This window comes from Primulina huaijiensis, chromosome 2 (genome assembly GCF_012295235.1).
Source record: "Primulina huaijiensis isolate GDHJ02 chromosome 2, ASM1229523v2, whole genome shotgun sequence".
Classification (NCBI taxonomy): domain Eukaryota; kingdom Viridiplantae; phylum Streptophyta; class Magnoliopsida; order Lamiales; family Gesneriaceae; genus Primulina; species Primulina huaijiensis.
In genome coordinates, this window is record NC_133307.1 from 8957516 (window position 1) to 8967183 (window position 9668).

Consider the following 9668-nt stretch of genomic DNA (forward strand, 5'->3'; position numbering starts at 1 on the left):
TGTGAAGGCCTATGAATCCTTGCTTGAAAATTTGCGAAAAATTAAAAAATTTCTTTTTTAAATAATCAAAATGCCTCATTCATAAATAAACCGATAAACAAAGTTTGATATTCAAAATGGCAGCGGAAGAAAATATTTGTTTGCAAAAAAATTAACGTTTTAAGAATATTCAACAACTGATAAAAATGTTTGCTAAAAATGGTAAGTGCTGCAAATGAGGTCCTCGGGTGCCGCTACTGCCGACCCAAGATGGCTCACTGGTCCCCGCCCTCGGCCCTAGCCTCATCAGTACCTACAACAATCAAGTCTAGTGAGCCTAAAGACTCAGCATGCATATATCGTAGGTAACGAGTAAATACTAGTAAAATTTTGCATGGGATAAAATATCATGTCATGGGGCATACTGAAAATAACCTGTACTGAGCAATTATAATACGTGCATGACTGAATTAAAATCCATAGTAAAAATGTTGCTCCTTGGAGCCCTGTACTGAAATAACTGGTAATAATTTTCTGTTGAGATTATGGTCTACGCATGTGGCCCCTGCACTGAACTGAACTGATCGGTAACTGGCTACCGGGGGAGTATCAAACTGAACTGAACTGACCGGTCACTGGCGACCGGGTGGTACCAAACTGAACTGATCGGTCACTGGCGACCGAGTACAATAGTGCTCCCAAAATAGTGAATTGACCACAAGCAATATCGCATAAATCTCAAAAATAAGTATTTTCTATTTTCATGCACGTAATATAATTAAATTGTATAATGAAATATCCTGTATTATTTTACCAACTGGATTGGATCGTTCCCAGGCTCGCTGCAACCTAAATATGCCATGAAAAATATGCAATAGCTTCTACTTGACCAAGTATGCAATTTAAGTTCAAAAAAAATGCGACAATGACGCTCGACGACTTCGTATTTAATCATGACTCCAAACCAACCCGAACCAACACTGAATCATCAAATAGTCATGATTAAAATACACTAAAAATGATTAATTAATGCTCCTAAAATGATGCAAGTCGAAATCTAGGTGAATGGAGGCCAAAACAAGAAACGCTCTTTCGAGAGTCAATTTGGCACATCGCACCGTAAATTTTCGTACGACTTCAAAAATGATCCGAATCACAAACGGTCAAAAACGTGGCCTTTATAACTCAATGAGTCACTGTCCAGTAGAAGGCCATAGGCTAAAAGCCAACCAAGAACTCAAACGAGCCTCCGAACCGACACAGCAAGTTGCTGTCAAATTCCAGCAGCAGCAACTTCGCTTGCATCGCGTCGTTTGCAAGGCTTTTGGCCATTGGGGCTTGAACCACCGACCAGAGCCTCTCAACAACATCCCAAGGAATGATTTGAACCATGGCTAAGGGCCCTAGGCCAGCCACCATTCGAATTATTCCAGCAACATCAGAAAAGTTCCACCCGAGAGCACCTTTGCGCGCGTGAGGGGTGGTTTGCTTTGCTTGCTGTCTCGTCTCGTTCCAGTGGCCATTTGATTGACCATGGGACGATCTAGACATCCAGTGGTAGGGTATGAACCGTGGCTAAGGGCCATAGGCCAACCAAGATCAATACCATTCCACAAAACCTGAAACAACACATGCTGTCAAATGAAGGAGTCGAAGGGGGGGCAGGGCTGTTCTTGCATTTTAATTGAAAACCGATTCACCGTGGACCAAGCCACCAAAAGGGTGACTTAGTCACGTCTTAGACATGCTAGGGAAGTGATCTAACCATGGCTATAGGCCCTTAGGGCAGCCAAGATCAGATCCTTTCCTACGACAGCAGAAACTGAAATTTCGAAGCACAAAATGGCAGTGGAGGAAAGCTGCTGTCATTTCGGGTTTCATCATGCATGGGGCTGGTTTGAATGGACCAACATGGTCCTAATGCATCCTATTACGTGTCTAGATGTAGCCTGGTGAGCCTGGAGTCGAGCCAACCACCTGAATGCACAAAAACAAGAAAAACCGTGAACTGCACAAGGAAGGACCGAAATCTGCATGCACTTTTGTTTTTGAAATTTCATGGTGTGTTTCGGTTTTTGCAATAAATGATGATCATGTGATGTTAAATAAATGATAATAGGACTTGATTGAGGTTTGAAAGAAATAAATACATGCCTTGGATTTTTCGTTTGAAAGAAAAACGNATGGACCAACATGGTCCTAATGCATCCTATTACGTGTCTAGATGTAGCCTGGTGATCCTGGAGTCGAGCCAACCACCTGAATGCAAAAAAACAAGCAAAACCGTGAACTGCACAAGGAAGGACCGAAATCTGCATGCACTTTTGTTTTTGAAATTTCATGGTGTGTTTCGGTTTTTGCAATAAATGATGATCATGTGATGTTAAATAAATGATAATAGGACTTGATTTAGGTTTGAAAGAAATAAATACATGCCTTGGATTTTTCGTTTGAAAGAAAAACGAAAAGAAGAACGATACGGCGCGGAGGAGTGGAACGCTTTCTTTCCTTTTCTTTTCTTCCTTCCTTCCCACTATCTCTCAATTTTTTTTTTCTCACAAATCAACCTCTGAATGGTGCTGAATTCGGTGGATAGGGAAGGGATAATATTGGTTAGGGGAGTGAGGGAAATGGTTGCAAGATATAATGAACAACCAAGATTAAGTCTCCACCCTTTTGAATTTTAAAATTTGGTTTGATATCAAATGAGTTGTGGAGAGATTGGATGGGGTGTGGCCGATTTTCTTCAGCTAGAATAGGTTAGTATAATGCTTGTTAGATAATTAAATGGTGCTCCCAAAATCCAAGAATTATCGTATTAATTAAATACAAAGAAAAGTTTATAGGTGATAAGGCAAATGAATTGTTTAATAATCTAAGGGGTGGCCGAAATTATCAATTAAGAGGAAGGGAAAAAGGTTATCTAGTTGATAAATTTTAAACCTTTAAAGCCTTATCTATCTTTAATTAATTTAGTGAACTAACCCCTTAATTAAGGAACTTAAATGAATTTATTTTCTACTCACCTCAAGTAACTTAAATAATTTCCTAAACCTCCTTTTAACTTAAATTAACTTACTTGCTAGCTAAAATAAATTCCGGAAATATTTTCTGAATCTTAAATTTTTTTTTTTTATATCTCTAAGCTCCAACTCTAGTCCGGCCTTACTGAATTAACTGAAAAGAATACAATTAAACTGCTGGCTAAAATAATTAACTTCAAAGAAAAGCATTTAAATATTCATGCAATGAAGTCAATTAAATTTAAAAAAGTACTAGAATTATGCATGGCTTATACGCAGTCTAATTACGGGTTCTACAACTCTCCCCCCCTTAAAAGAAATTTCGTCCTCGAAATTAGAACTCACCGAATAACTCGGGGTACCGACTTCTCATTTCTGGCTCAGACTCCCACGTAGGTTCCTCCTCTGAATGGTTGAGCCATTTGACTTTGACTCGCTTAACCAACTTGTTCCGCAGCTTCTTCTCCTGTCTGTCTAAGATCTGCACTGGTCTCTCCTCATAAAACAGGTTCGGGGCAAGCTGCAACGGCTCAAAGTTCAGCACATGCGAAGGATTCGCCATGTACTTTCTCAGCATGGAGACGTGGAACACATTGTGTACTCCGGCCAGATTCGGCGGAAGAGCAACACGATAAGCTAGCATCCCAACTCTGTCAAGGATTTCAAAGGGTCCAATGAATCTCGGACTGAGCTTCCCTTTCTTTCCATATCGCATAACACCTTTCATAGGTGCTATCTTCACAAATACATGGTCGCCGACGGCAAACTCTAGGTCTCTCCTTCTCTGATCTGCATAGCTTTTCTGTCGACTCTGAGCAGTCCTCATCCTATCGCGGATCTTGACTACTACATCGGCAGCCTGCTGAATAATCTCGGGGCCCAACTCTGCTCTCTCTCCTACTTCATCCCAATGAACAGGAGATCTACACTTACGGCCATACAGTGCTTCGTACGGTGCCATACCAATAGAGGACTGGAAGCTGTTGTTATAGGTGAACTCCACCAATGGCAACTTCGACTCCCAACTCCCTGAGAAGTCAATCACACAAGCACGGAGAAGATCCTCCAAGATCTGAATAACTCGCTCTGACTGACCATCTGTCTGCGGATGGAAAGCTGTGCTAAACAGCAACTTCGTACCCATAATCGAATGCAAACTCTTCCAAAACGAGGAAGTGAATCTGGGGTCTCTGTCAGATACGATCGAAACAGGAATACCATGGAGTCGGACTATCTCCCGGATGTACAACTCCGCATACTGAATCATGGTGAAAGTCGTCTTAATAGGCAAGAAGTGCGCTGATTTGGTAAGACGATCTACAGTCACCCAGATGGCATTTGATCCTCTGACTGACTTCAGCAAACCGGTCAAGAAGTCCATGGTAACAATCTCCCACTTCCACTCGGGAATGGGAAGTGGCTTGAGCAACCCTGCTGGTCTCTGATGCTCTGCTTTCACTAACTGACAAGTCAGACACTCAGATACAAAACGTCTGATGTCTTTCTTCATCCCTGGCCACCAATACAATAGCTGCAGATATTTGTACATCTTCGTACTCCCAGGGTGCATGGAGTACGGCGACATATGGGCCTCTGATAAGATGTCTGCTCGGATAGAATCACTGCTAGGAACCCATATCCTGTCTCGGTATCTCACAATACCGTCGCTGACTGTATACAAGACACTGCCCTTGGCTTCATCTCTCTTCTTCCACTGTGCCAATTGCTCATCTTCTGACTGACCATTGCGAATACGGTCAAGAAAAGAGGACTGAATGGTCAAGGTAGATAGACGGGGAACTCTACCTTGAGGATATGACTCTAGATCAAACCTCTGCATCTCAAGCTGAAGAGGTCTCTGAATCGTCAAATGAGCCATTACTGCGACTTTTCTGCTCAATGCATCTGCAACTACCTTAGCTTTACCCGGGTGGTAGCTAATGTCACAGTTGTAATCCTTCACAAGCTCCAACCAACGCCTCTGACGCATGTTCAGCTCCTTATGCGTAAAGAAATACTTGAGGCTCTTATGGTCGGTAAAGATCTGGCACTTCTCTCCATACAGATAATGCATCCAAATCTTCAAGGCAAAAACTACTGCGGCCAACTCTAGATCATGGGTGGGGTAGTTCTTTTCGTGGATTTTCAACTGTCGAGAAGCATACGCTATCACTTTCCCATGCTACATCAATATTGCGCCTAAACCGAGCTTTGAAGCATCGGTATAAAGGACAAACTCGCCGGGCCTTGACGGCATGGCCAACACTGGTGCTGAGATAAGAGCTTGCTTCAAGGTATCGAAGCTCTTCTGACACTCCTCGCTCCACACGAATTTAGCATTCCTCTTGGTCAAAGATGTGAGTGGAACGACAATAGAGGAGAATCCCTTAATTAACTTCCTGTAATATCCTGCTAGCCCAAGAAAACTGCGGATCTCTGATGCATTCTGCGGCACAACCCAATCTCTGACTGCGGCAACTTTTGCTGGGTCTACCTCACTACCACTGCTAGAAACAATGTGGCCTAAGAACGCCACCTTCTCTAACCAGAATTCGCACTTACTGAACTTTGCGAATAATTTGTGCTTCTGCAAGGTCTGTAAAACTGTGGTCAAATGCCTGCTGTGCTCCTCTTGACTCTTGGAGTAGACGAGAATGTCGTCTATGAACGCTATCACAAACTGGTCAAGATACGGCTGAAATACGCGATTCATGAGATCCATGAAGATCGCTGGCGAATTCGTCAGACCGAACGGCATCACAAGGAACTCGTAGTGACCATAACGAGTCCTGAAAGCAGTCTTGGAAACATCAGCATCTCTCACCCTCAACTGGTGATAACCGGAGCGCAGATCAATCTTGGAGAAAATCGAAGCTCCCTGTAACTGGTCAAACAGATCCTCAATCCTCGGAAGTGGGTATTTGTTCTTCACTGTAACCCTGTTCAACTCCCGGTAATCAATGCAAAGCCTCATATAGCCATCCTTCTTCTTAACAAACAGGACTGGCGCGCCCCAAGGTGAAAAACTCGGGCGAATGAACTCTTTGTCCAGAAGTTCCTGAATCTGCTTCTTAAGCTCGGCCATCTCTGTCGGTGCTAGTCGGTACGGCGCTTTGGATATCGGAGTCGTACCTGGCATAAGCTCAATGGAAAATTCCGCCTCTCTCTTAGGTGGCATACCAGAGACGTCTTCGGGAAAAACGTCTAAGAAGTCTCTGACGATCGGAACATCTGAGGCTGACTGGGTTCCTCGGGGATAGATAAAAAGGTCGCTAGAAATGCCCGACACCCTCTATGCATGAGCTTTCTAGCCTGAACATAAGGAATAATACGCGGTAGAGGAAAGTACCTGTCTGGCTCAAATAAGAACTTCTCCATTCCTGGCGGTCGGACAAGAACAGATCTCCGCTGGAAGTCTATCAATACTCTGTTCCGCAATAGCCAGTCCATCCCTAGGATGATGTCAAATTCTGGCATCGGTAGCACGATCAGATCCGCATAAACAAGATTACCGTGCAGCTCAAGATCTATATCTCGGATAACATTGGTAGCTGCCATCTCCTCGCCTGACGGCAACACTACTGAAAAGGCTGTGTCTAGCCCAATGGTCTTGATCTTAAGAAAGTTTGCAAAGACCTCCGAAATAAACGAGTGAGTAACCCCTGAATCTATCAAGGCCTTGGTAGCGGAACCAGATATAAAAATTCTCCCTGAAAGATCGGAACTCTAAGTTGAACCCAATAGCTACAAGAATTAAACATATAGACATGCAAAGGTCAAAGTTCTTCTAGCTTAAATTCCCAAAATAATACTGAGTAGAGCATGCAATCCTATATCAGTTTCTAAGTTCAAGATCTTAATTCTGCTTCCCAAAACACGGAAATTCAAATAATAACTTAAAGCTTAAAGGTACCTGTCAACAACATAGTCTCCGGGTTTGTTTCTGCGGCATGGAGAGCAAAAACTCTGCCTTGGGTAGGCAGATTCCTCTGAGGGCACTGCAGCAACATGTGGTCAGGACTGCCACACTTAAAACACTTTCCAGAGCCAGACATACATGCTCCAGGATGGCGGCGTGAGCACCTGGGACAGACTGGGTGCTCAAAGGTCCTCGGGGCTGGGCGTCCCCGCTGCTGCTGCTGCTGTTGCTGGCCTCTGTTTCTGGGCTGCCCATGAAAAGGCCTCTTGTTTTGCTGTTGATGCTGATGAGGAGGAGGGCGGTGTGGTACCTGGGCTGGGCGCTTGCCTTGGCGATCCCTCTCGATATCCCGCAGATCCTGCTCTGCGGCTAGGGCTTTGGAGACCGCGACCTCGTAAGTAGTAGGGTCAGACACCCTAACATCACGGCGCAAGATCGGCCGTAGACCCACCAGGAAGTGCATCATCTTAGCTCTGGCATCATTTGCTATCAGGGGCACAAAGTGACAGCCCCTCTCGAACTTACGGATGAACTCCGTAACCGTCATATCACCCTGTCTCAAGCTCATGAACTCGGTAGTCAACCTGGTGCGCACTTCCTCAGCAAAATATTTGGAGTAGAAAACCTCCGTGAAGCGTGTCCAAGTCAGTGTAGCCAAGTTCAGGGCTACTGCTGCTCCTTCCCACCATAAGCGGGCATCTCCACTGAATAAGTAGGTGGCACATCGGACTCTATCTGCATCTCCAAGCTCCATGAACTCGAAGATAACCTCGAGGGATTTGATCCATCCCTCGGCAATCATGGGGTCAGACGTCCCAGAAAACTCCTTCGGACGCATCTTCATAAACCTCTCATAGACAGCCTCGGGCCCTGTCGGCCTGGCTGCGGCTGCAGCATTGTTCCCTGCAAACTGTGCAAAGAACCTAGTCATCCCAGCTAGCATCTGGGCATTCATGTCAGGTGGAGGTGGAGGAGGTGGAGGTCCGAATCCCCCCTGTCCTTGATCCTCACCGTCTTCATGACGGCGCTCATCATTACCTCTCGGGCGTCCAACCTGGCGTCTAGGAGGCATACTGTTCCATACATAACCCATACGTAACTAACATGCATAATTCCATAATTTATTCTAAATAAATACTGAAATACTGAAAAGATTTGATCGTAAAACATTTCATGGAAACATGCTGGCAAAGTAATTCATGCTTTAAATAAAATGCTGAAATGTAAAACTTACAGACCGAAGACGTGGCTTCGTGAGCTTCTCGTGGTCAGTAGTAGTGCAACCCTTTACAAGATCATAGGCTCTGATACCAACTGTGAAGGCCTATGAATCCTTGCTTGAAAATTTGCGGAAAAATTAAAAATTTTCTTTTTAAATAATCAAAATGCCTCATTCATAAATAAACCGATAAACAAAGTTTTATATTCAAAATGGCAGCGGAAGAAAATATTTGTATGCGAAATAACAATTTAAGAATATCCCACAACTGATAAAAATTGTTTGAGAAATAAAATAATAAATGCTGAACTGAGGTCCTCGGGTGCCACTACTGCTGACCCAAGCTGGCTCACTGGTCCCCGCCCTCGGCCCTGACCTCATCAGTACCTACAACAATCAAGTCTAGTGAGCCTAAAGACTCAGCATGCATATATCGTAGGTAACGAGTAAATACTAGTAAAATTTTGCATGGGATAAACTATCATGTCATGGTGCATACTGAAAATAATCTGTACTGAGCAATTATAATACGTGCATGACTGAATTAAAAATCATAGTAAAAATGTTGCTCCTTGGAGCCCTGTACTGAAATAACTGGTAATAATTTTCTGTTGAGATTATGGTCTACGCATGTGGCCCCTGCACTGAACTGAACTGATCGGTAACTGGCTACCGGGGGAGTACCAAACTGAACTGAACTGACCGGTCACTGGCGACCGGGTGGTACCAAACTGAACTGATCGGTCACTGGCGACCGAGTACAATAGTGCTCCCAAAATAGTGAATTGACCACAAGCAATATCGCATAAATCTCAAAATAAGTATTTTCTATTTTCATGCACGTAATATAATTAAATTGCATAATGAAATATCTTGTAATATTTTAACAACTGGATTGGATCGTTCCCAGGCTCGCTGCAACCTAAATATGCCATGAAAAATATGCAATTGCTTCTACTTGACCAACTATGCAATTTAAGTTCAAAAAAAATGCGACAATGACGCTCGACGACATCGTATTTAATCATGACTCCGAACCAACCCGAACCAACACTGAATCATCAAATAGTCATGGATAACATACGCTAAAAACGATTAATTAATGCTCCTAAAATGATGCAAGTCGAAATCTAGGTGAATGGAGGCCAAAACAAGCAACGCTCTTTCGAGAGTCAATTTGGCACATCGCACCGTAAATTTTCGTACGACTTCAAAAATGATCCAAATCACAAACGGTCAATATCGTGGCCTTTCTAACTCGATGAGGCAATGTCCAGTCCAAGGCCATAGACTAAAAGCCAACCAAGAACTCAAACGAGCCTCCGAACCGACACAGCAAGTTGCTGTCAAATTCCAGCAGCAGCAACTTCGCTTGCATCGCGTCGTTTGCGAGACTTTTGGCCATTGGGGCTTGAACCACCAACCAGAGCCTCTCAACAACATACCAAGGAATGATTTGAACCATGGCTAAGGGCCCTAGGCCAGCCACCATTCGAATTATTCCAGCAACATCAGAAAAGTTCCACCC

General features: G+C 43.8%; 1 protein-coding gene across 1 annotated transcript; it reads right to left on the reverse strand.

Annotated features, from left to right (window-relative positions):
* Positions 1–215: 215 nt before the first annotated feature.
* Positions 216–8014, reverse strand: LOC140966694 (uncharacterized). Its single transcript, XM_073426949.1, has 2 exons — positions 6352–8014; positions 216–292 (listed from the first exon to the last, which is right to left on the reverse strand). Exon 1 carries the CDS (start codon positions 8012–8014, stop codon positions 6899–6901), a length of 1116 nt encoding a protein of 371 aa, XP_073283050.1. The 3' UTR covers positions 216–292; positions 6352–6898.
* Between the last annotated feature and the right edge of the window lie 1654 nt (positions 8015–9668).